The sequence below is a fragment of the Rhipicephalus microplus genome, unplaced genomic scaffold, assembly GCF_043290135.1.
Source record: "Rhipicephalus microplus isolate Deutch F79 unplaced genomic scaffold, USDA_Rmic scaffold_13, whole genome shotgun sequence".
Classification (NCBI taxonomy): domain Eukaryota; kingdom Metazoa; phylum Arthropoda; class Arachnida; order Ixodida; family Ixodidae; genus Rhipicephalus; species Rhipicephalus microplus.
In genome coordinates this window covers 34,723,818-34,751,569 of record NW_027464586.1, presented here as the reverse complement: position 1 = coordinate 34,751,569, position 27,752 = coordinate 34,723,818, and the positions used below count along the sequence as shown (strand labels likewise).

Here is a 27,752-nt window from a genome sequence, read left to right as displayed (position 1 = left end):
CGTTGCTGGAAATGAGTGTGTGACTCTCGAATGAAAATGTAATAATCTGTAAAATGTAATAATGCAAAAAAATTACGCAACTTTTCCACCACTCTGACCCCGACATGCTCGAGGAGAAAAAAGTTCGTTTTTTCATGCGAGGGGTCAAGCAAGAACTCTTCGCTGGACTGATTCCAAACCCCCCGATGACCATCCAGAAATTCCTGTTGGAAGCAAAATCTATCGAGAACACGCTGGAAATGCGAACCCGCCAGTACAATTGGCTAACGATGGAATACAGCGCAGCTCTTCATGCTCTCGCCTCTGATAACCTTCGCGAAACGATACGAGCGATCGTATGGGAAGAGCTGCGTAAATCGCTGCCAGCTTCACAGCATTTCGTCGACCCGATCACCAACGTTGTACGGCAGAGAGTCCAGCAATTTTTCCGGACACCCGAACCAGCACAGCCTGAGCCACAAGCCGTGAGCTATGCTGCTGCAGCCCACCGTCAAGCCCTTCCTTCATGCCCACGCCAAAACGCCGCCCCGTTGCATTTCCGTCGCCAGACACCACCGCCGCCACCACCACCTCCGAGGCCCTACTGTTCACCAGCGGGTCAGCGCAGTGCATCGAAGAAAACTGACGTTTCGCAAGCACCTGACAACCGCCCGCTCTGCTACCATGGCGACGAGGCCGGGCACACATACCGCTGTTGCCAGTAGCAACAGATGGGTCTATGGGGCTTCGACATCAACGCGTTGTGCCCATAACGAGGTGACTGATCGCATGACATCGCCGACTACCTCGCAAGAGCACAGTCAACACTTCAATGACCTTATCCTTCGCAGAATGGCGACAATCCGGTGGTGGCTTGGGTGCGAGTGTTGTACTTGAATGTCACATATGGAAGGACAAGATCCCAATTGCAGTGGTCTGACGCAACGTACAATGACAACAAGAGTTTGATTAAATCTTTGATTGATTGATATGTGGGGTTTAACGTCCCAAAACCACCATATGATTATGAGAGACGCCGTAGTGGAGGGCTCCGGAAATTTCGACCACCTGGGGTTCTTTAACGTGCATCTAAACTTGAGCACACGGGCCTACAACATTTCTGCCTCTATCGGAAATGCAGCCGCCGCAGCCGGAATTCGATCCCGCGACTTGCGGGTCAGCAGCCGAGTACCTTAGCCACTAGACCACTGCGGCGGGGCTACTTACTTAAATCCAACAACAAGTCGCTAGTGCCATCATGCAAGGCTATTTCGTGCTTATGTGCATGTGCAAAATTACTTGAACACATAATATTTAAACACATCTCGGCGTTCTTTGAAGCTAATAACATCATCAACCCGCAGCAGCACGGTTTCCAGAAAGGGCTCTCAACGATGACGCAATTGCTTGCGACAATTGATGACCTCGCATGAGCTCTAGGTAACCATAGTTAAATTGACTTGATTGTCCTTGATTTCAAAAAACCATTCTATCGCGTTTCCCATCAAGAGTTGCTTATAAAATTAAAACCAACCCTAAAAAAATGAATCTTGCTAGCATGGATTTGGGCACACCTTTCCCTCAGGGACCAATGTGTTTCGTAGAAGACGAAAGATCCACCCTAACACCAGTAAACTCCAGGATAACAAAAGGCCTCATCCTTGGCCAACTTCTGTTTTTTAGGCTCATAACAAATAGTAGAATACTTGAATCTGCTTTAATTCAAATTTAAATTATTGAAAATTTGAAGTATTCGCAGTGAATGAATAGGTGTACATTGATCCGCATGCAACTGCTTGAAAAGGTGGTTTCGCTGCAGGGTACGGATGCTAAACAGTAAAAGCACCTATCAAAAAAAAAAAAAAAATCCGCTCTGCCGCGAACCCTTCCTTCCAATTTAAAGAGGTCCTGCCACACTTATTGAGCATGGTCATCGTCGGCTAGGGTGACGTGCAAACGTTTGCCAGCGCTACCTGGTGGTTTCCTCCCAACGCGTTACGCGCTATCCGGCGCGTTCATCGCACTTCCCTAGTCTAGTCACTGTACTGACGAGAAACCGCCAGAAAAGGACCGAACAGTGCACCACTCTTATGCCACTTGCGAAGCAAAATGATGATGATTCCTCAAACATGGCTCATATCCACTCGTAGGAATCGACCATGAATTGTCGCAACACTCTTCTTCATCCCGCCAAGCCTGAGCGCCAAATATACTAGATAACTTTGAAAATAAGCTGTAAACTTTCGGAGTTCTCCTTGATTTCAAAAAAAGCTTTTGATTGAAAAAAGCATCACACTTTATTTCAAAAGCTACCTATATGTGGAATTAGAGTCATTGCCTTAAATTGTATTAATAGGTATTTTACAGACAGATTTCAATTAGTGAGCCATAACAGCGTATACACAGACTTGAAAGAAATAAAGTGTGGCGTACCTGAGGGGTTCATTATGGGTACCCTATTTTTTATCATTTATATTGATGATATCGTGAATATACTGCATACACCTAAAATGATCCTCTGCTCCGATGATACTAGTTTATTTTTCTCTGGTAAAAGTTTAGCGCACTTGGAAACAGCAGTGAAATATTGGTTGCATGACCTGCGATTTGGAAATCTCTCAACCAACTTCAGCTAAATGTGTCAAAACCTAGGAACAAACCTGATGATGCGGACATTTCTCTTTCTTTTGATGCTTGTGTTATTGACTGGGTACCGGTGAAATGTCTGGGAGTGTTATTCGAACATTTCAACTGAACTCATCATGTAAACAAATTACGTACTAGCATTTCCACATCTAATGGAAAGCTTCCTCAAATCCGGCATGTGTTTCCAACTTGGCTAAAATGTCAGCTGTATTATTCGATGATACATTCTCAGCTACGTTGTTGCTTACTAATCTGGGGCACTACAAGCAAAACAAACTTAGGTAGGCTGACAGTCCTTCAAAAGCAAGCTGTCTGACACATAGAAAACCTTGAATGGCTTGATCGCACAGCACCATTCTACTCAAAAAAATGAGATATTAAAAGTTGATCTGTTATATAACCTCAGACTTGCAAATACATACACATAGACATACGAGAAGATAAATCAACATTTTTACAAATGTTCCTAGCCACACGTGAGCATTCTAGTCCAAGATAAAGCCACTTCGTACTTCTGCTTTGTAGAACTAAATACGGAACTAAGCAACTTGAATACTTGATACCTTCTTTTTGAAATCAAAATCTGTAAGTTCTACATTTTGTGAATAAAACCATGTCAAAATTTGTGTTTAGGCTTGTCGTCAAGTCTTACTTCTGGTCCTGTGTGCCTTCATAGTATGAGCCGGGGCCTCAAGCGTTATGTGGTGTATGACATTTGTATTAAAATAGTACTTTAATTTATTTCATGTATGTCATGAGCTGTTCTTGATAGTACACTCATGTCTTTTTTTCTCTTGGTGCTTCCGCTTTCTAAGTAATTGTATAATTTATATATGTTCAAAAGCCTGATGAACAGTGCATGGGTGGTAGGGCCATTTTCAGGCAGTTAATCTGCCTTTAGCCGTATCATTCATTCACATGGAACATGTCGAGATGTAACATGTTGAAAATAAACATTATTATTATTATTATTATTATTATTATTACTACTACTACTACTATATACTTTCCTGTACAAACGCGCAGCTCACTTACACCTTGTAGCCTTGGTAGTGCTGAATGGTAGTGGTGAAATGAGTTGAGTACCTGTATTTAAAGTGACACTTATTTGATAAAATTTGACGAGAATACAAGGTGGACAACAAGCGCAACTTCAGAGGTCCCGGAGTGAAAACTGTCGTGGGGGACCTCCTAACAAAACATAAACGGGGGTTTTCAGGAAACTAGGCGAACCATGAGTCATTTATTTTAAATAATTTCTATAGCTTTTGTAATAAAGGATAAAATATTCATAAATGATAAAAACTAAAAAGCCAACCAAGACAATCAAAAATGTAAATGATGAAGTAATTTTAACAAAAGCAAATAGAAGAAACCACAAAAATTAATTCAAACAAGGAATAGTGGCATGAACAGCTACACTCGTTTTGCTAGCAAGATCAGACGCTGTGTACCAAAAAAATATATTTTACATGTAGATGCTGCATTATTAATTTTCACGAGAAAACTGCAGTGCACAAAAGGAGCCAAAACCTTAACATTGCAGATGAGCATGCAGAAGAAGGAACGTAATATACGATATATCTTTTTTGTAATGCCTTACCCGAGCAATGTGGAGTAGTGCCGATAGCTGGATTGAGTGGAGTCCGTGATCCAGGCGCTCCGAAAGCCAAGAACACAGCAAGCTCATTTGGGCAGCATACCATTGCTGGAACGGCAACACGTGATGCAGGTCAGCACTATCTCTTCCTTTATTTATTTCCTTATTGGTTCATTTACAACAATATTGAAATTGTCCTACGGGACAAGGCAAACATTGCCTGACTGGGCATACCACCCATACAGTAGCAGCACAAAAATATACAATATATTAAGGCATGGACAAAAATCAATCACTATACTTGATTTACAAGATTAAATTTACAATTCATAAAAATTAAAGGTAATAAAGGAAAAACACAAGAACAACAACACTATACAGTTTGACAGTTATTCAGCAGTACAAAAGGAGCAGTTCAAATATACAACAAAAAATACACATATAACTGTCGAGAAAAAAGAAACGAAACCAAAAAACAAATGAATGAATGGCAATTAGGAACAACATCACAGGGCTCATGAGCCACTTGCGAAAAAAAAACAAAACATTGATGCGGAATAAGTCTTCGTAGTTTAGTAACTTTAGTTTTAGCCCTCTGAAAGTAATGATTCTCTTATTGTTAATTTTTCTTATCATTTTATGAATTGCTCGCTTGGTAATTCCAGCATTGAGGAAATCTGCTGTTCAAGTATAGTCGTTGAGAAGGCTAGGAATCAGCACCGCAAGTTTTCGTTGACCGTATTTTGTTTTAATATGTGGTACAGGTACCAAATACATCTGAAGTTATAGCTTGTTTTAAAGAAATGTTCCCTGTTCAAATTGCTGCATGATTTGGAGGAACAGCTTATATGTATGACCTATTCACGCAATTCCCAGAGTGGCTTTTAAGGCAGTGCTGTTGCCACGAAATCAAGCAGATTCATTAATTGCAACAAAAAAAATCTATAGCAAAGAGTAAGTAAAATTGAACAGGACAGGCATAACAAATGTGTACCAACATGCAGGCACTACGTTGGCTATACACATCATCTGACCCAAACATGCAATGTTGATTTAAGCCCCATGTAGTGTGCGTCTTGTTAACACTGCGAGAATAAAAATGATTTGCGGAAAGCATACGCATGTGTCCCTCTTAAATATTACATGTGAGTAACCACATACATGCCTGACAGGAGCCTGTTCACATAATTCAGCCATGAATCAGAACCCACAGGAAAGGAGAGACCCGATGAAAGGGCAAACAACATTTTCAACTGAACTATTTTGGGCACTAATTTGAAAATACATGAGCAACATACATGCGCAGTCTCATCCCAACTTATGCTATCCAGCGATCAAACAATTTTATTTCCCATGCATACAACGTGAAAGACATATCTCTGATAGAACTTTCTTTTTTATGTGGTGAGCCTTCCATCAACTCACACGTTGTCTGGTACTTGCTTCTGCTTAAAAGTATTGTCTCTTTATAATGTGGCTGACACTTGCAGGTTTTACAATGCAGTATTTCGCAGCCAAATCACGTCTTTCAGTACCAACTAGGCCAGCAAACAATCTTGTTAAAACATGTTGTCTTGTTTTTGATGATGATGTTATTCTCATACGTAGCTGATGGATGAGCCAAGAAATGCTCATATGAAACCCTCAAGAATATTTCCAATACTACATTATGATTACACAGAAAATCAAAGAAAAAAGAAGGAGAAGGTGCAATACTTCTATGCTTCTACAATAAGACCATGAAGCTAAATCGTTATCCTCAAGAAAAGCTAGAGTTCATCTTGGCTGAACAGCGCACAAGAGACGTCGACAAACTACCATATTTACTCGCATAATGAACCCAACCCCATCTTGGTCCTTGAAGAAAGAAAAAAGGTAATTTTTTAATGGATCTCTTCATATCATTTTGATGTGATAGCCTGTGTCATTGAAAATCGAAACAATGTTAAATCAAGCTGTTATATCACAAAATAATGATTAAATAAAAGAGAAAATATAGTGAGGCAACCATGCTTAACAGTTGCAAGCAGGGCGAGCACGGATGACGTCAACAAAAATTTTAAGTCATGCCTTTTGCGGTAGAGCGCCATCCGTTGAATGTAGAAGAAACCTTTTTGCTTCTAGTGCCACGCAAGCACAGCGATACAAAAACAAAGCACATGGCTTCCGAGATGACGGGTGCACTGCGTAAAAACACGCCGCATGTCCTCCATTTCGGAGGCCATGCAAAGTGCAAACTGCGCCGACCGCACGCTGTGCATTCACAATGTTTGTGCGCCGCCATCCTAAACTGCGTTTTTGTTGTCAGGTTTGTCGTAGTGAATTTAGTTGGACACCTTCAGCCTGTTCGCTAGCTACACAGCTGCATGCACTGGGGCATGACACTTTGGCGCCAATCTGTGCGCGTTCATTATGGGAGAAAACTGGACGAGCTTTAGGCTACAAAAAAAATTCGTCACGCATTTCGCGGGCCAACACAACCGTGCGATATTTTCACATTTATAACTCCCGTGACTTTTTTTATCCTACGTAATGAACCCTCCCTCAAATTGGCGTCAACTCTTCTAAAGAAAAGATGGGTCTATTATGCGAGTATATATGATAAAAGAACACAGACAGGCGTTGACTCGCAACTAAAATTTATTTGGAAAAGAGCAGCTGATGATGAAGTGCAACCTAACAGAAAATGCAAAAAAGAAACCAAACAGCAATACATCCAAACACCCCACAAGCAAGAGAAAAAAAAATATATTGGCATAATCTTCTGCAGGTGCAGGAAAGGTAGCTAAATTCTGCATCGCTCAATGAAATTGACTACGCTGTTTTTTTTAAATTTTCCGTTAAGTTGCACTTCACCTATATGTCAGCTGTTCTTTCCCAAATAAATTTTAGTTGTGAGTCAGCGTCTGTCTATGTTCTTTTACTTTGTTATCATCTCATGCTGCGCTGTTCAACCAATATGAATGCATACCAACTCGCTCAAGCTTCCATTCTTAAGAATGGTGGTATTAAAGAACAATCAAATATTTAAGTTTTTTCGAGATTATTCATTTATTACTACTACAAGAACACCCTTGAAAATCAGAATATAAAAGTCAGAATATAAAATCCCTGTCGTGGACGTGCTGAGTTAGAAGACGAGTGATAGGGTTCTTAGTGCGAGCATCAATAGGGTTCTCTATAAACAAGTTCATTAGGAGCAATTCTGGCGTTTATGAAAGCTGCAACGAACAGCACTTTAGCATGCATGGAATTGATGGTTAAAACACAAAATTGCCTAGTCTTCATTTTTTTTCGGTTCCGTTGGACTACACGTGGCTTGCATTTGCTTTGTCGCAGGACCACAGATTAAAATTTGCTCACGAATTTCACAATGGTCCGTTCTTTTATTTGAAACAATACCAAAACACAGCAATAAATGAACCCATACATGCGTTCTAAGCCCGCAAGCACAAAGACTAGGCATATTTGTGCACTACCCATTATTCCCATGGTGACTTACAATCGCAGTGCCACCGTCCCCTCTAGTTAATTTTAGAAAACTCTATGAGTCCTCCCCCACCTAATTCCCAGATATTTTTTCGTCATGCCCAAAGTGCAATGTGCATGGCAACAATAAATGAAAGGACAGAAGTAAGCTGGATTAACCACGAACGTTCAACTGCTTTTTTTGAAAAGGAAACATTTAATATCTAAGCCTATCACAACCATTTGGCCAAAAAGACGCAAAATAAAACTTGAAAAAAAAAAATACTGATGCTTCTGTCATAAAAATAAAAATAACGAGAAAGTGAGACCTGTCTTCATAGACGTAGTTGTGCCTTGTTTGCCAAAAGGTCGAAGAATCGAATGCTATAGGAAGAAATTGTAACGTCACGCAAAGAATAACCAATCACTCGAAACTTGCCGCTCGTTCTTCAAGCCGAAAAGATGTGCCCGAAGAACATACAGAAGACAAGTTCGAACTAGCAACTGTCACAGTTCGACATTTAGAGGGGCGCTGTGACACAATTTCAACGTGTATTTTTTATAGATTATTCTGGTGCTGAGGAGTGTGCTGATTTCCTTGCGCAGGTGGTAAGGCCGAAGGCGAAGCTGCCGTTAGATCGTTATTCACGCGATAAACTACCGTGATTTTCAACTATAGCGACACATATAGGCTATTTTTGTTATGTGAAGTGACATAGTATCACGTAACAATGACGACAAAGGCCATTCGTTTTTGATTGGCTTGACACGACCAATGCGTGCAACATTTTTTCTGCTTTCTCACAAAGAAAGTCAAAGTTTCGCCAAAAAGCGAAGCAAGGAATGTGATAGCAACATATTAGAATGTTCTACAAAGTAAGGCTAGCATACTTAGGAGCAATATTATTTGTATTAAGCATGGGCCTGCTAAGTAACCAAGTTTTCTGTGATGTGATCTTTACGACAAATTGCAATGTTTACATAGTGAGGCTGGTAGTCAACTCACTTAGATCCGATATCACGTACCTCTACAAAACGCCGATGTAACAGAACACGGCCACTCCAGGTACACTTTTGGCACCCTTTTTTCGTGTTGAGAATGCAACCCGTAAAAGCTCCTGCCTGCTGTGGCAGCACAAGCCACGTGCTGATTGTTGCCACGATAGAGCGCAACCATAAGCACCCCTTTCCTTGGTTCGCTCACGAGATAAGCCCGCGCGCAGCCGACCCTGGCCAAAAAGGCGATGTTCACTCCACAGAAAAAGGAGGCTAGCGCTTCAATCACCGTGTGTATATATATATATATATATATATATATATATATATATATATATATATATATATATATATATATTGTTACGGGTAACTTATTTAATAAATTAAATACAATGCACCGTGCTCGGCGAACAAGATGGCAACAGTTCATCCACAACCAGCCACCAACGTCGTCTTTCTCTTTCTTGCAGCCAGGCTGTGCCGGCTGTTGTGTATCATAACCCCCCGGCGGTAGAAGCACCGTCTCGGTGCTTGAGCAATTCGGATGCGGTAGAAGGAGGGTGATAAGGCTTGAGTCGAGCTATGTGCACGATGTCACTCAAAGGTGACGATAATGACGTTGAATCGGCTGGAACGATCTCATATGTAACGTCAGTCACCTGGCGAACGACGCGGTATGGTCCAGTGTAGCGTGACAGCAGTTTTTCAGAAAGCCCTACACGCCGAGTGGGGGCCCAGAGGAGGACAAAGAAACCCGGTGAAAAGTGCACATTTCGATGATGGGAATCGTAGAGCTGTCTTTGGTGCTCCTGTGAGGTCTGCAGACGGCTGCGGGCGAGTTGGCGTGCTTGGCTGGCTCGCGCAATGGCTTCGCCGGCATACTCAGTGACCAAGGGACACAAGGTGTCAAAGGGTAGGGCGGGTTCTCGGCCGTATAGAAGATAGAATGGTGAATAGCCGGTAGTGTCGAGACGTGACGAATTATATGCGAACGTCACAAATGGCAAATAAACATCCCAGTTCTGGCGGTCGGCAGCTATGTATTTAGAAAGCACGTCGGTTATGGTGCGGTTGAGGCGCTCCGTAAGACCGTTCGTTTGCAGATGATACAAAGTGGCAAACTTGTGCTTGGCAGAGCAAGAGCACAGGATTTCATCAACGACAGCTGATAGGAAGGTCAGGCTCCGGTCAGTGAGAAGTTGGCATGGAGCTCCGTGTACTAAAATAATATCATATACTAGAAAGTCCGCCACATCGGTTGCGCAGCTCGTCGGAAGTGCTCGTGTGATAGCGTACTGTGTCGCATAGTCAGTGGCGACAGCGATCCATTTGTTGCCTGAGTTGGAGATCGGGAATGGGCCAAGCAGGTCGAGGCCAACTCGAAAAAAAGGTTCAATGGGAATGTCGATCGGCTGAAGGAATCCAGCTGGTAGGGAAGATGGCTTTTTGCGGCGCTGGCAGGGCTCACAAGCGGCGACGTAACGTCGAACAGAGTGGGCAAGACCAGGCCGAAAGAAACGACGACGTACATGGTATGTGCGAGAGACGCCCAAGTGGCCCGCCAAAGAAGCATCATGAAATTGGTTGAGAACAGACGCACGAAGATGTGCTGGTATGACGGGGAGCAAGTCATGGCTATATCGATCGAAGTTACGGCAATACAGGGTGCCGTCTTTTACCAGGAACATTTGTAGAGATGAGTCGCGAGACATTGACTCAAGCTCGTCAATGATGGTTCGCAGGGAAGCATCCCGGCATTGTTCGTGGCCAAGGTTGAGTAGCTGCGTCACAGACAGAAGGTCTGGAAAGGTGTCAGTATGGGCAGCCTCTTCCACAAGGTAGCGTGATAAACAATCCGCATCTTGATGTGACCGCCCTGTTTTGTACGATACGGTAAACGTGTATTGATTCCAACGAGCGAGGCGTCCTGTGGGATCCTTGAGTGAGGCCAGCCAGCAGAGCGCGTGGTGGTCAGTGACTACCCGGAATGGACACCCGTATAAGTATGGGCGTAACTTGGCGACTGCCCACACAAGAGCGAGACACTCACGCTCCGTGATTGAATAGTTGTGCTCGGCTGTAGATAGCAGTCGGCTTGCATATCCTATAACACGGTCATGTCCGCGTTGGTGTTGCAATAGCATTGCCCCGATGCCATGCTCACTAGCGTCAGTTCGAACCTCGGTTGGAACTGATGGATCGAAATGAGCCAAAATTGGCATTGTAAGGAGCGCCGTGAGCTAGGAAAAAGATGAGGCTTGATCAGCGCCCCAGAAAAACGGGGTGTCCTTCTTCAGGTGGTTTGTGAGTGAGCATGCAATGATGGCGAAGTCCTTAACAAACCGTCGAAAGTGGGAGCACAAGCCCACAAAACTGCGAATGTCCTTTGTTGACTTCAGAACAGGAAAGTCCGTGACGGCGCGAACTTTCTCGGGATCCGGACGGACTCCTGCGGCATCGACGATGTGGCCAAGTACGGTTATTTGACGACGAGCAAAGTAGCATTTCGACGAGTTCAGTTGAAGTCCGGCTCGACGAAAAACTTCAAGAATCGCCAATAAACGCTTGAGATCGAAGTCGAATGTGGGCAAGAAAACGATAACGTCATCTAAATAACATAAGCAGGTTGACCATTTAAACCCTTGGAGCAATGAGTCCATCATTCTTTTGAATGTGGCCGGCGCATTACAGAGACTAAAGGGCATAACTTTGAAGTGATAAAGCCCGTCAGGAGTGACGAATGCGATCTTCTCACGGTCCATCTCGTCCACAGCGATCTGCCAATAGCCAGATCGAAGGTCGATAGTGGAAAAATACGTAGCACCGTAAAGGCAGTACAAGGCATCGTCGATTCTAGGCATCGGGTAAACATCTTTTGTCGTAATTTTGTTGAGATGCCTATAATCTACACAAAAGGGCCATGTCCATCCTTCTTTCTCATCAGGACGACAGGAGAAGCCCAGGGGCTACAAGAGGGCTCGATTATGTCTTTTGCAAGCATCTTTTCGACTTCCTGTTGTATGGCTGTGCGCTCGGACGCGGAAAAACGGTATGGACGTCAGTGAATGGGACTCGCGTCACCAGTATTGATGCGATGAGTAACAACACTCGTTCAGCTTAAAGCCGTGCTAGTGAAGTAAAAAATGTCACTATAGGACTCCAGGACGTGACGAAGGGCTTCTGCTTGATCAGGAGCAAGGTCTAATGGTACCATGTGGTCAACAGCGACGCCCGATGAACGTGATAGAGTTAGTTCATGGTCTGAGGTGCAGCAATCATCCACTCTGAAGGGTTCAACCGTATGGTCTTGTAGAGCAGCGATTTCGGCCAGTGAGATACCTTGTGGAAGAATTTGGGCAGTGAGGGAAAATTGACAATAGGAAGGCATGTGCGGTTTTCAAGGATTGTCAAAATGGTGTGCGGAACAGTGACGCCATGCGTAAGCATCACGGCATGAATCGGGGCCATCATGTAATCGTCGTCAGGTACAGGTGGTGTAGAGAAGAGGTCGATATGTGTGACACAGTTAGGCGGAAGGCGTGCAAAATCAATGCAGCAAAGGCGACTTTGGGGCGGGTTGGTCAGATCAGAAAGTAGAGGCATTTTAAGGTCAAGACAGCCGGCTGAACAATCTATAAGGGCCGAGCGGTTAGAAAATCCATGCCTAAAATTACTTAGTGAGGGCAATTTTCTATAACGGTGAAAAGAACAGCAGTGCTTCTATCGGCGATAGTCACACGGGCAGAGCACATGCCGATAATCGCGGCAGTTCCCCCGTCGGCGACTCGAACGGCTCAGTTCAAGGCCGGTGCGATAACTTTCTTTAGGCGACAACGAAAAGCAGCACTCATTATGAACACATGCGCACCAGTATCGATCAACGCGCGCACAGGTACATTGTCTAAAGTAACGTTCAACAGATTCCGGGTGGTCGGTAATGTTGCACGAGGATTTCTTGCAGAGGTTGTCGTCAATGCAGCTTCACCTCCAGAAGCTGCACTGCCTAGTTTTCCGGTCGGGGGCGCTGCAAATATGTCGGAGAGGCAGGACGGCATTGTGGGGGCGAACGAGATTGACGGCAAGCAGGGGATAGTGAGCGGGCGTAGCGAGGTCTCGTCAGAGGTGCGGCAGAATCAGAGAATGTGGTCGGCATAGGGGAATCAAAATCAAATGTCGATGACGACTGGTGGACAGAAGTGGCCTGGGTAGGAGACCCATAGTGTGCCGGCGGAGCCCAGTGATTGTGGCAGTGGCGAGCAATATGACCGACACGTCGGCAGTTGAAGCATATGGGCTTGACGTCCAGTGTACGCCATTCGAACAAATTGCGCTGTTGAGAGTACTTGGAACCGAATCGAGGAGCGGAGGAACGACGATAAAAAGGCTCGGCAGAGTAGACTGGTTGAATGTGATGTAGGCCGACGTCCGATGATTCTTGACGAACGACGGCTTGTATCAGTGAGATAGTGGTTGGTGAAGGATCAGGCGTTGGAAATGGAGAAGCTACTGGTTGGGCTGCCTCGACCTTGCGACCAATGATGCGGGTGAGGTTGTCACATCGGGGAACTGGGCGGACGGTGTCATCACAAGAGGAAGTAGCAGCTGTGTTCGGCAGGCACGTGATGCCGTGGGTGACGCGGCGGGCTTTCTGTCAGGATCGTGTCGATGCTCGTGACATTATTAAAAACCAGCAGGTTGAAGGCATCGTCAGCAATCCCTTTGAGGACGTGATTAACTTTTTCTTCTTCTGACATGCGCTGGTCGACCTTGCTACAAAGCGCCAAGACGTGAAGAATGTATGAGACGTACGATTCAGTAGACGTCTGGGCGCGAGTGGCGAGAGTCTTCTTGGCAGCGAGCTGACGACCAGATGAATCGCCGAAAAGATCACGGATCTTCGATTTGAAAAGATCCCAGCTTGTGATCTCAGCTTCGCGGGTTTCAAACCATGTCCGCGGCGTGCCGTCGAGGTAGAACACAACATTGGCGAGCATGAGCGTGGGATCCCAGCAGTGGGTAGCACTGACTCACTCGCACCGATGCAGCGAGGTGTCAACGTCGATGGTACCGTCAGCAGAGAAAGTTCCAGGATCCCGCAGGGGTGGCAGGGTGACGTAGGTTGTCGACTCGGATCGAGAAACCGGTGGTGATGAGGCACTGGCAGTTGAAGTAGCCGAAGAGTCCCCGGTGTTTCGACCGCTGCGCGTCTCCATCGAGGTACAGGAGTTGTCTACCTCCACCAATAATGTTACGGATAACTTATTTAATAAATTAAATACAATGCATCGTGCTCGACGAACAAGATGGCGACAGTTCATCCACAACCAGCCCCCAACGTGGTCTTTCTCTTTCTTGCAGCCAGGCTGTGCCGGCTGTTGTGTATCAATATATATATATTGTGAAGAGATCTATCAGACGTTAAAGACAGCAACGAGGAAGCATGAAGAACCGTCCAGGGATCGGCACAGCAACGAACCGAAGCACGAGCCGAGAGAGCCGTGCGTTGGCGATGCTGCTTGCTGCAGGCACATCTTCTTCTTCACAATCGCCCCCGCTAAACAAGGAACCATCCTGGCGACCTAAGAAGTTTCAGGCAGAGGCTCAAAATACGGTTTCAGGCGAAAACATGAACGCTGTCACGTGCACGATGGCGCATGCCGTCCAATCGGGAAACTGGCTCAATTAGGAAATTAACCGGAGAGGTTTTCTCTGAAACGGTGTAAGGCCCCTCGTACCGGGGCACAAGTTTCGATGAGAGTTCCGGAGTTTGGTATATGATGGCAAGCCACACAAAAGACCCTGGGGCATAGCTGGGATCCAGAAGAGAGGTGCTACAGTTTTCTTTCCTGGCGTTGCTGCTCATCCGAGGTGAACGTACCGGCAAGCTGGCGGCACTCTTCGGCTTGTCGAGCAGCATCGGAGATAGGTGGACACTCAGAAGCATCAGGATGGTAGGGAAGTAGAGTATCGATTGTATGGGAAGGCTCGCGTTCGTAAAAAAGAAAGAAAGGTGAAAATCCCATGGTTGTTTGTATTGCAGTATTATATGCGAATGCCACGTATGGGAGAACACGGTCCCAGTTGCTATGATCAGATGCCACGTAGATTGAGAGCATATCACCAAGCGTGCGGTTAAACCCTTCTGTTAGCCGGTTAGTCTGCGGCTGGTATGCTGTCGTTTTTCGATGAATGACGTGGCATTCCGAAAGCAGAGCTTCGGCGACCTCGAAGAGGAAAGAGCGGCCTCTGTCACTAAGGAGCTCTCGATATGTGCCATGTCGAAAGATAAAGCGACGTAAAATGAAAGAGGAGAGATCCTAAGCGTTAGCGCTTGGCAAAGCGGCTGATTCGGCGTAGCGTGTTAAATAGTCGACCACCACTATAATCCACTGATTGTCATCTGGTGTCAATAGAAGGAAGCCAAAGAGGTCAACGCCAACGCGATTAAATGGCTTGGCAGGGCATGGAAGTGGCTGCAATGCGCCAGTCGCACGTAGCCATGTTGATTTGCATCGCTGGCAGTCAGGACAGCACTGCACGAATTTGCGTACAAAATTATACATGCCGCGCCAGTGATAGCGATTAGAGTCGAAGCTTGGAATAGAGTCGAAGCTTGGAAGAATTGGAGTCGAAGCCCGGACACCTGGGATGTGATCCTGAACAGTCACGACGGGAACGAACACCTGGGACGGGACCTTGGACAGTCATGGCTGGAACTCTGGAAGGCTGCGTACCTCCGAGTACACCTTGGGCAGCTGGAGCGACCTGGCGTTGCCTGACTTCACGCGGTCAAGTCCGGAACCCGACACCGCAGTTGCGCGACACCCAGGATCTGCACTCCAGCCAGCTCGATCTCGTTCTGCCCCCAACTGGTCTTCCTCTTCTTCGCTCTCGTGCATTGGCACTGCCACCTTTCGCGCAAACTTCCTCTTCCTTTTGGCGGGCCGCAGTTTCATGCGTGACGTTTCGCGCCAACGTCATCATCGTCCTCCCGCCGCTCAAAAGAGAAGCACCGCTGCCGTTGCCTCCGAGCAGGTTGTACATAACAACACGATGCCACCACACTTCACAAACACCACCTTGTCACTATACTACACCACACATGGCTTCCACAGCGTATGAGGCGTGGCTGCAGCGCTTTCCTGAGCGTTGGAGGCTGCAGCGCCTTCCGTAGCGTTCGGGGGTATGACAGACGTCATCTCGGGAAGAGGTCCACGCTCAGGAGGTAGTCGTCAAAGTCTTCGGCTTGAGCGATGAACAGGTGTTGTCACTGCAGGTACAGGGCTACCTGGAGGCGTTTGGAACATCGGCTGGGGTTTACCCAGCACCTCCACCAGTTGTCACGTGCTACAAAAGGTCTTAAACTAGGAAGAACTGAGCCGGCGGAGAGACGCACCAAAAACTGGCAAGATGGCTGCCTTGATAATCAACAACTAGCCAAAACACGCGCTGCCCCTGAGCATCGTCTTTCGTGCTCGCGGGCTGTCTTGGCTTGCGCTCGCCGTAACTAACGGCCAAGTGGCATTATTCCACCTCTGAAAAAAAAAAGGCATCGCTCTGATGCTCGGAAAGTACAAAGGCAAAGTCGGGGCAAACCAACAGAAAATATGCGCATACACAGAAACAGCGATAAGGCTCATGCGCAGTCGCACTGCCGCGTGAAGTACGGCTTCAGTCCCACGACGTGCACGATCTCCGAGGAATGCCTTCGCCGCCGTGGCGAGAAATTGCCGTCAGGCACTACCTCGTAGTTCACATCGCTCACGCGTCGCAACACTTTGTATGGTCCGAAGTAGCGACTGAGCAGTTTTTCTGACAATCCCTGGCGTCGGACTGGAGTCCACACCCAAACTTGATCGCCTGGGTGGTATTCAACTTGTCGATGGTGAGCGCTGTAGTGGCATGTGTCTATACTCTGCTGGTGCGTAATGTGTAGGCGTGCTAACTGGCGTGCTTCTTCGGCGTACTGGGTAAGCTGCACAGCATCAGGAGTGATCAAAGCGTCGCAATTGTGTGGAAGCGTTGCATCCAGCATGGTCTGGACCTCACGTCCATAGACAAGACAGAAAGGCGTGAATTGCGTAGTTTCCTGGACAGCAGTATTGTACGCGAATGTGTCGTTTGGTTGCACCTGGTCCTAGGTCTTATGTTGGACATCTACGTACATGGATAACATGTCAGTGATGGTCTTGTTGAGTCGCTCTGTCAAGCCGTTGCTCTGCGGATGATATGCCGTGGTCTTGCGATGGCTCGTGTAGCAGAGCTTGAATACATCATGAATGAGCTGGGCCGTGAATGTCACGCATGTCAGTTGGCACAACTAGAAGATAAGTTCTCTCATTGCCGTTGGAGTTTTTCTTATACAGGACCCCATCTCGCAGACGGAACGACGACAGACTTTGAGAAATACATCGAGGTATGGACAAGTTGCGTCCTTCAAGGTTTTCGATAACTGCTCGAATTTCATCGTCCGCGCGCTGTCGTTTATTCAGATCTGTTGTAGTAAGGGCCCCAAGAAAACCACCGTCATTCTCGGTGTCGTGCTTACAAACTTCGACAGGCGACAGGTGCATGGGATAATGAATCAGTATCTTCGTGCTTGCGGCCCAGTTTGTAAGCGATCGTGAAATCGTATTGCTGCAGAGGAAGACTCCATCGCGCAAGTGGCCCGCACGGGCCCCGTAGGTTGGCTAACCAGCACGACGAATGATGGTCGGTCACTACCTTGAAGTGGCGTTCGTAAAGGTAAGGCCTAAATTTCATCGTGGCCCATACAACAGCGAGGCACTCTTTCTCTGACGTGGAGTAGTTGACCTCAGCGTGAAAAAGAGTGCGGCTAGCGTACGCTATCACTCACTCTGTGCTCTCTTGTTGTTGTGCGAGGACAGCACCAAGAGCCACATTGCTGGCATCAGTATGAATTTCAGTATCAGCGTCTTGATCAAAGTGAGCGAGGACTGGTGGTGTCTGCAAACGCTCCCGTAGCTCAGAGAAAGCTGCGTCCTGTTCTTCCTCCCAGACGAATGGAACATCTTCATGAGTGAGTCGAGTGAGCGGTTCAGCAATCCTAGAAAAATTGGCTATAAAGTGGCGATAGTACGCGCAGAGCCCTAGGAAGCGACGTACTGCCTTCTTATCACGTGGAACAGGAAACGAGGCCACAAAGGTACTTCTGTCAGGGTCTGGTCAAATACCATCCTCACTGACAACATGGCCGAGAAACTTAAGTTCCTTGTAACCAAAGTGGCATTTTTCTGGCTTCAGTGTCAGGTTAGCAGAGCGGAGCGCTTCCAGCACATTCTGCAGACGCTTCAGGTGCTCCTCAAAGGTGGCAGAAAACACGTCAACATCATCCAGATAAACTAGGCACGTGTGCCACTTTAGACCGGTAAGAATAGTGTCCATTATTCTCTGGAATATCGCAGGTGCAGAACAGAGGCCGAAGGGAAGCACTTTGAATTCATATAGGCCATCCGGTGTAACGAAGGCGGTTTTTTCACCATCTCGTCCATCAACTTCGATCTGCCAGTAGCCACTTTTCAAGTCTATCGATTAGAATACTTGGCCCGCGGCAGTCTGTCGAGGGAATCGTCGATGCGGGGCCGCGGATAGACGTCTTTTTTAGTCACGCTGTTGAGTTTCCTGTAGTCCACGCAGAAGCGCAGTTATCCATCTTTTTTCTTCACGAGCACGACGGGAGATGATCAGGCACTCTTTGAAGGTTGAATAACGTCATCTTGCAACGTCTCTTCGACTTGAGCATTTATCACGTCACGTTGCTTTGCCAAAACGCTGTAAGGATGTTGTTTTATGGGCGAGGCGTCGCTATAAATAATTATTCGGTGTTTGGCGATCGGTGTCTGACGAACCTTCCAGGTGGACGCAAAGCACTCTTTAAATTGATATAGCAGTTCACGTAGCTCGGTCTGTTGTTGTTCCGAGAGGGTCGAGTTGACATCAACTTTTGCAAGTAATAAAGTCACATTCCTTGGTGTCGGTCGAAGCCCGTCGTCAGCTGATGTAGGTGCGAAGCATTCAGAAATATCTGCGATGGGGTAGGCGAAAGCGATGGCGGTGTCACGAAACAGGTGCCGGTACTCGTTACTGAAATTAGTCACAACTATGGCAGAGTGTCCGTCAGAAAGCGCGACAAGGCTGCGTGCAGCGCAGACACCTAGCGCGAACAAAAGCGTCAAGTTGCCTTCGGCGACAACCTCACCATCCCGTAACTTGTCAGACACCACATCAACTAGGACGCTTGAACGCGGAGGCAACGTGATGCGCAGCGTGCTGTCACGGATGTCGTCAGATTTGTCGAAGGATCCAGCTGTCGAGAACATCACAGTACGCTATCGAAGATCGATAATAGCGCCGTGCTCCCACAAAAAGTCGACTGCCAGGATTAGGTCTCGGGAACAGCCACGAGTTATGAGGCATCTGGTAAAAAACGTACGTCCCCGAATGCTCACTCTGATAGGGCACATGCCGATTGGGATGACTACGTGTCTGCCGGTAGTACGAATTTGTGCTTCGAACCAAGGCGTAACAACTTTCTTTATGTGCGCTGCTAGTTTCCCACTTACGATCGAGTAGTCCGCACCTGTGTCAAATAATGCACCAACGTCGTGGTGACCGTTGACTACCACATGTATATCCAAAGAAAATCTGCTTCTGGCTTTCGTCGCTGTTGTCAGAGAATCACTCCGTGTCCGTGCTTGCGTCGGTGGGAGGCCTTGCTTGCGTCGAGTATCAGCGGCCTCGCTCCCGAAGGTTGCTGTCGTTAGTTTTCCCGCCTAGGGCTTGGCGAGCATGCTGGTGCCACTTCTGGGAGGCTCCGAAAATTCGAAGAAGATCGCCTTGGGGATGGGGACCACGACTGCCGCCGCAGTGGCGTGCACTGCTGTGAGAGATAACCTTCAATAGCTCTCCGTCTTTCGCCAAATCTCGGCCGTGGTGCGCCGACGGCAAAACCCAGTAGTCCGAGGCGACGATAGGGACATTCCTGGTACACATGTCTAGCTTCACCACAGTGATAACACAGTGGTTGTCTGCCCGGTGTGCGCCATATGTCGGATTTTCTGGTAAGCGGCTGTCGATTTTCCAAGTGCTGAACTGGCTGCAACGAAGGAAGTGCATCCTGAGGCATAGAATTAATGAAGCGCGGTGAAGCAGGAATATATCGGCTTACAGCTTCTGGGTATCATGCACGATGTGGCTCCGCCGGGACAAGCGGGACATAGCTGAAAGGCAGCACTTGGAGAGCCTGTCGTGCTTCGTTTCTGACAAGGCTGCAAATAGACCCTGCAGTAGGTTGGGACTGACACTGAATCTTTCGTAGTTTGTCGCGCACCACCAATCGAATGAGGTCGCAGAGAGAGAGACTCGATGTTGATGTTGCTTGCCGCACCTCCGATCTGACCTATTGACGAAGCGGCACTCACTTGCCGATCGTACACAGTAGAGCGCTGCTGAAGCACTTGCTCTATGGTTGTGACTTCGGTCAAGAATTCCGCCACGGTCTTTGGGGGACAGCAAACGAGGCCAGCCAAAAGCTGCTCCTTCACTCCTCGCATTAAATGACGGACCTTCTTTTCTTCTGCCATGTCGGGGTCGGCTCAATAAAAAAGGCTTTCAGCTTTTTTGATGGCGTCATCGATAACGCCATCAAAAAAGCTGAAAATCTGGACCGCCAGATTCTTCTCAACCACCAGAGAAACGCCGACCAACACCGCAACAAAAACTTGCTATTAACTTTCACGAGCAACCCACCGAACATAAACACGGTCCTAAGAAAACACTTTAACATATTGGAACAGAGCGTGTGACTATGCGACTATCCAAAATTTTCACTTCTCCTCCTTGTGTTGTATACAGAAGGCCGAAAAATATAAAGGATCATTTAATAAATTCAAAGATAGGTGTGAAACCTCAAATTGGGTGTCACCCTTGCGGAAAAAGCAGATGCAGGGTATGCAAACACATGCAGACAACGACAGTGGCGAAAAGCACCCACTCGGATTTTAAGCACAGGATAAGAGGTGCACTAGACTGTGACTCAGACAACGTCATATACCTCCTAGAATGTGGGGTATGTAACAAGTAATACGTCGGCCAGACAGACACTCCGTTTAAAATTAGATTCAACAACCATTGGGCACATGTACGATCTCTGCCAGGCCTTCCACTTTCAAAACACTGCACATTAAAAGACCACAGCTTTGATGACATCAGGGTTACACTACTAGAACACAACTTTCGAACAATCAGAGAACGGGAACAACAAGAATCTTATTTTATCTACAAATTTAACACGATAAAATATGGAATAAATGAACACCCAGACACTCTGTCTGCGTTACGACCGCTAAAAGACGCAAACGCTTCTCTCTAATCAGTCCGGTTTCATTACGACAATAATATTACCCGCTAACAAAGCTTTTGGCCTATGCATCTGACAACATAGAAATGATTTGCCTCATCAAGCACAGCCGGAACGCACAGATAAGTTGTCCCGGATGTCGTACGGTCCCCCCCCCCCCCCCTTCTTTTTTTCTTTTTTCTTTTTTTTTCTTTCTCTTTTTCAAGTTTCAACGCACATTCTGTTCCTTCACTGACAAGGAGCTGACAGCTAGGTGGTTTCGTTACCTTTTTCATACATGCGCGCATGTCTTCCCAGTGAGCCGCAACTGTGTGGTGACTGTCTCGGATGTCGTACAGTCTCCCCCTCCCCCCCCCCCCCCCCCTGGTCTTTTTTTTTTTCCTTCTTTAATTTTTAACGCAAATTCTGTTCCTTCACTGACAAGGAGCCAATGCATATAATGAATATCGATGGCGGTGCCTCATTCACCGGTTTTTTCGCTCCTCCCGACGCCACCAGCACGCACTCAAAGCGCTTAAGCCCTCCCCATTAACTTGTCATACACTTCAAAGAGGAACGAGCCGCCAGCGGACTACACGGAAAGGTTAAATACAAGAACGGCGGCTCCTTGCCCACTTGGGGAAGAGTGGGTGCGGGGAAGGTATTGTTGACAATGATGACATTGCTTATCTACCTCTGCTTTACTCTGTTGAAATGCTGCCCCTTTCTAATTACGCCGTGTCGGTCTTGCTTCTTCTATTTAATGTATGTCCTCCCGTTTCGCTGTTTCTTTTTTTTTTTCTTCTCTCTCTCTTTTGACCCCTCCCCTCCTGTCTCGACAGGATATAAGAAGACACGGAACATGTGTAAATAGTATTATGCCTTGAAAAAGACGGGGTTCCCGTCGAAACAACGGCACAATAAACAGTTGTTATGTGAAAGCGCATCTACTTTCATATATATATATATATATATATATATATATATATATGTGTGTGTGTGTGTGTGTGTGTGTGTGTGTGTGTGTGTGTGTGTGTGTGTGTGTGTGTGTGTGTGTGTGTGTGTGTGTGTGTGTGCGTGAATTACAGCAGCGGAGACAGCAAACACCAGCCGAGACTGTTCATATAATTCCTATTGCAATGAAATATTTGTTTCCAATAAAGAATTTTCAGAATAAGGAACAGGATCGATACTTAGTAGGCGAACGAGGCCGTCGTTACTCCAGCCACTAAAGGTGCAAACGCATACCCCCTTTTTAGCCAGCCAAAAATACGACATGCGCCGCATGCCGGTGTTGCTGTAGAATGCGTTTTGCATGCAAACCGAGAAGGCCACCTGCGAAATCTCACACAGTGGGATGATCGCAGCATCTGCTACCTGACGCACGCGGTTTGTTGTAATTAAGCTAACGAAGCCCTTCAAAACAGAGGTAGCGAGATAGTGTGTAAAAGCCACTATAAAGTGACATTTCCGGTATGTCTTTATGAGACGAACGTTGTAAATAGAAGTGGTCTTTGACTTGAGCAGGTGTGTGAATTGCCAAAGTGAAGGTTTGTCATCCTTGTTTGCATAAGTTGTGAATTTCCATGACTCATAACTTGACTTTTGGCACATTGATTGCACCATTTTTGTTGCAGTCGTCTCGACAATCATTGCTACACGCGTTCCTGTGCTGAATCTCAGTCAGGTAATGTTTGCCTTTATATGTGTGTTTCTGAAGAATTTAAAAAATTGTTCTAGATAAACTAATAAAGAAAAAGCCTGTTTCTTTAAATGACTTTGGTCAAACACAAAGAAGGACGCACCGACTGAGCGCATAAAAGTATACAAGACGAGCACTAACAAGCCGGATACAAGCAAGGACTGGCTTTGGCTCAGTCTCTACTTGTGTCCGTCGCATTTGCGCCTTATTCCTTCCATTAAATATGCATCAACTAGCCCTACTAAAAATCCTACTTGTAACAAATGTTGCTTAAGTGTGGGCGGAATGTTCCTCTCACAAGCCCGGCCACAGAAGCGGACCAAGTGACCTTTGCGCTCTCTTTAACGTACACTTGCGGTGACAAACTGAAAAAGTGCCCCAATCAAGGTCATGGGCACACGAGGAGTTGAAGCACATGCGCATCGCAAGGGGCAGGGCAACGACTTTCAAAGTGCACCCTCCCTACTCATTGCGCAAAGTCGCCAGTAAAAAAAATAAAAAATCGGCAGATCCCACGTACTTTGGGAATTGATGCTATGTGAAGTGTGCAGAGTGTGTAGTAATTTTTTCATTCTGTGAAATGTTATGAAATGACACTAAAATTATGTATAAATGTTGTATGCACAGACATATGTCAAACAGCCGCATGTTTACTGTTGCGTAAGCATGCAAACAGCAAGATGGGTATTAGCAACACCATAGGCGGTAAGCTGATATTAGTCTGTGCGCTAGCGAGGATGGCGGTCCCAGACACTGCTAGAAAAATGAGCTTCAGCGGATGGCGCTTCACGACAATTAATGTTTCAAAAACATTAAGGTCTACTTAAAAAGTAGTTCTGAGATCTGGCATGGTTGTGGGGAAGAATACTTGACTGCCAGGCAGACTGCTGGGGTTTGATTCCTGCTAGGACTACAATATTTATTCTATGCATTTGTTGGGTCAAGGCTGCTGATATCAGCTTTTAGGGGCGAAGCTCCTTAGGGCCAACCTAGTTAGCGTCCATCACGTCCCCCAAAACCAAAACTGAAGCTGAACACCTGCACAACAAAAAACGAAAAAATATTTGTAATTGGTAAAAACTGCGCTAGCTAGAAGAGACAATGTATAAAAAAATAAGAGACAGGACGAGAACTCGCCCTGTCTGTTATTTCCTGGTCTTTTATAGTTCGTGCGGTTTTTACCTTTTACCATATTTGCCCAACTAGCCCAAGGAAACACACTTCGGGAATATGTGTAAACAACCGACTTTACAATAATCAACTATACGACAGCACAAGACATGATCGTCTGCGTCATTCGTCTGTCCGACCACTTATGCATCTGTCTGTCTGTTTATCCGTCTGCACGTACATCTATCCATTCATCCATCTATCTGTCCATGCATCCAATGGAGGTCCTGCTACAGTCTAGGAGGTCCCGATACAGTCTCTGACTTTGGACCTCCTTTTGTATACTAAACACATGTCACATTCTTGTATTCGTACCAATAAAAATCTGAAAAATCTGAAACCGTGCATCCGCGCATACATACACCTGTCATCATTCTTGGGAAGTAGCTGGCGCTGAGCATAGACCATCATTCTTGGAAAGTAGCTGGCGCTGAGCATAGACGGAAAGGCAACACTTTAAACTCGTACAGGCCGTCGAGAGTAATAAAAGCTGTCTTTTCGCGGTCGCGCTGATCTACTGCGATTTGCCAGTAGCCGCTACGCAAATCACTGAAGAAAAAATATTTAGCATTGCGTATACGGTCTAGCAAGTCGTATATCCGGGGTAGAGAATAAATGTCCTTTTTGGTGACCTTGTTCAGTTTACGGTAATTAACGCAAAAGCGCAACGTACCATCCTTCTTTTTTACTAGCCCAACTGGCGAAGCCCAGGGGCTCGTCGATGGCTGGATGACATCGTCCTGAAGTATCTGCTGGACTTGGTCACACATAGCGTCTTGTTCATTTTGCGACACCCTAGGCATGTTGTCGAATGGGTCTCTCGGTGTGTTTCGTGATGATACGATGCTGAGAGAGTGGTGTCTGTTCAACTTCAACGTAGTGGCAAAGCAGTCTTGAAATGAGCCGAGTATACACAAAAGGCTTTCTCGTTGAGCTGAAGGTAGACTCTCGTTTACGTCGAGAGTGCTTGCAAAGGCCTCGTCAGGGTGGCCATTCGATGAAAATGAAGCTAACGTGGATGAACCTTCGGCATCGGCAAGTCCTTCACAATATGCAATGGCAGTGTGCCTCGTGAAGTGGCAATATTCGTCGCTGAAGTTTGTGACCAGCAGGTGAACATGCCTGTTGCTAGGTTGAATGATTCCTCAGGCAACACAGATTTGGCGTGAAATAAGGGGAGACAAATTGGCCTCTGCAATTACCGCATGAACGGCTACACCGCATTCATGAAAAAAGCCCGTTTCCAGGATGATTAGCCAAAAGCTTAGGCGAAATACGAGGAAAGACCCCTCAAATGTCGACGTACGGATTGGAATGTGTGCCGTGCACATACCAGTAGGTATCCTCAGATGACCACTTGCCATGCGCAGCTGGGGTCTTTGCCAAGGTGTAATATCCTTCCTTAGTTCAGAGGCCGGTGCGGCACTCATTACGGTTTAGCCGGCGCCGATGTTGACGAAGGCACTGACAGCATGATTGTCGACGAAAACAGCGATTACAGTAGAAATGATCATTCTTCTGCTGTCGGAGAACACGGAAAAACCAAAATGGTCATCATTGAGTCGTTGCGTCGAAGAAGGTTCTCTAACAGTTCGCCAGATCATGACTTCACCCCCAGAAGTCGCCGTTCCTAGTTTCCTCTACGGGGACTTGGTGACCGGCTCTTGAAAGGAGCAGAAAATGACGAGGGAAAATTGGGTGACGTAGACCGGTGCAGTGATGGCAATCTCGATTAGTGGTGCTGAACAGTTGAAGAAGTTGAATGGCCCGTGGGATACACTTCGACTTTGCGGGAGTGCTCATCGTAGCGTGGGCATCGAGCATCAGAGTGAAAGCGACGGAGACCTAGATGGCAGTACTGACAGTTACGGTACACGTGACCCGCTTCGCCGCAGTGATAGCAGAGCAGATGGTTATTCGAGGTACGCCATGTGCTTGCTTTGCTAGCACTTAATCTTGAGGTAGACGGCAGATAACAGGGTACACTCAAAAACCTTGAGCCGAGAGGCAGACTCAAAGCAGTATCCTGGAATGGGAGCATAGCCTGGTCCATTGTCCGCATAGCGGGACCTGTAGTTGGTGGCACAGGGGATCGCTATGCCGCCGCATGAGTTAGGACTGGGGCCTCGGGTATTGGTGGTGCGACTGCCTGCCGAACTCCGTATCTGATTACATCCGCGAGGGCTAGCACAGGTGGATGGGATCCCACTGCATGAAGCTGTCGCATATTGTACCGCACAATACTTCGAATGAAGTCTGAGAGGGCTTGTCTCTCGCTATCTAAGCCGATAGAGCATGCGGTGGCCAGGATGTGGCTTCGTATTGTGACAGCCGCTGCTGCAGAGTACGCTCCACAGTGGTTCCCTCACTGATGAACTCAGTGACTTTCATCAATTGACTGCGCACGAGTCCAGCCAATAGCTGTTCTTATACTGCACGCATCAAATGTCGTACCTTCTTTTCTTCTGACATGGCACGATCTGCGCGTCTGAAGAACCGAAGCATGTCCACGACAAACATAAAGACTCGTTATTTTGGCCACTGGTCCCTGCAGAATATGGCTTGTTCAGCCCTCTCCTTTCTTTCGGCGTTGCGGTAGGCATTGCAGAGCTGACGGCTAAACTTTCGCCATGCAACAAAAGAGCCCTCTTGGTTCTCGTACTACATCTTCACAGAATCTTCCAAGTATACTCGGTGCAACTTGAGAACATCGTCCAATTTGTTGATACTGGCAACCCGATCAAAGTGGTTAAGCCGGTCATCAACATCCTGAAAGAAGTCTCCATGGAACAATTTTGGTGTCTGTGGTGCATGAAAAACATGCGCGAGAGGAGAACCATGGGCGTTGCTGGTTTGGAACACCCGGCTTGTCATCGGAGTTGTCATATTTTTGGGTGTCGTCGCCAAGTGACCAAATTCAAGGGTCAACCCACACAGGCAGCGGCTGCTTCTTGCTCTGGGAGATGTAGCTGTCTTTAAGGTGCTAGAAGTGATGGCTGACACAGCCAAAATACACGTACCCAGAATCTCTCCCAGTAATGTTGTGAGCAAAAACTAGACTGACAGCAGGAAGTTGCTTGCTTGATCCCTTTTTTTTGTGGCTCTCACCCATTAATGGGGATTGGCCACGAAGCCGGCGGTTAATGCAAGTCAATACCTTTAGATTATCCAGGCTAGGGAAATAGGATTACTTTATTTTGACTTGGTGGAATTAGTTTGGCACAACGCAAAAAAAAAGAGAAGAGAAATAATAGGATTTGTTGAATATCTGAGGTGTAATTGTTATATAAAATTCTTCTGAAGGTTAAGTCATTAAAGTGTAATAGCTAAATATTAAATGTCAGATTGGCTAGTAAAAATCGAGAGCTGATCAATGGCTCAGCAAGGTAATCTTCTTGTGTTACATAGGAATACGCAGAGAGCCCTTCAGATGTTCCTGTCGCCGAGTCCTAATGAAGCAGCCCCACAAAAGACAAAATATTAAAAGTAGTAAGTGATATTCCTAGTTTTTTTTATTAAAATTTTGAAACTATTTTTTCTTTGATTTTTAAAATGATGACATGTGAGAAGAAAATGATCGATGTTTTCGGATTCATTACAGCTTAACCACAGAGGGGATGGCACCAGAACCAGACCTGTTTAAGTCGAAATTAAGAGGTGGTAGACGGCAACGAAATTTTGTTATGGAGACTTCCAATACGCGTGCCATTATGCCATGCGAAGTGCAGGTGGGAGAAATCTGGATTCGGTATTGTAATTTTTGATGAGTCTTCAAGAAGGGAAAGGTTTCTGAACCTTGCTGCTGTTACATAAGCAGGAGTTGATCCAAACTT

The 27,752-nt window shown here is 46.4% G+C and overlaps 1 protein-coding gene across 1 annotated transcript in view; it reads right to left on the bottom strand.

Annotated features, from left to right (window-relative positions):
* The window catches only part of Cadps (calcium-dependent secretion activator 1), a 721,673-nt gene that overhangs the window by 72,904 nt on the left and 621,017 nt on the right, over positions 1–27,752 (bottom strand). Inside the window, exon 29 of the mRNA XM_075882731.1 lies at positions 4,229–4,333. Coding sequence (XP_075738846.1) covers positions 4,229–4,333 — 105 coding nt within the window. The remainder of the gene's footprint in view (positions 1–4,228; positions 4,334–27,752) is intronic.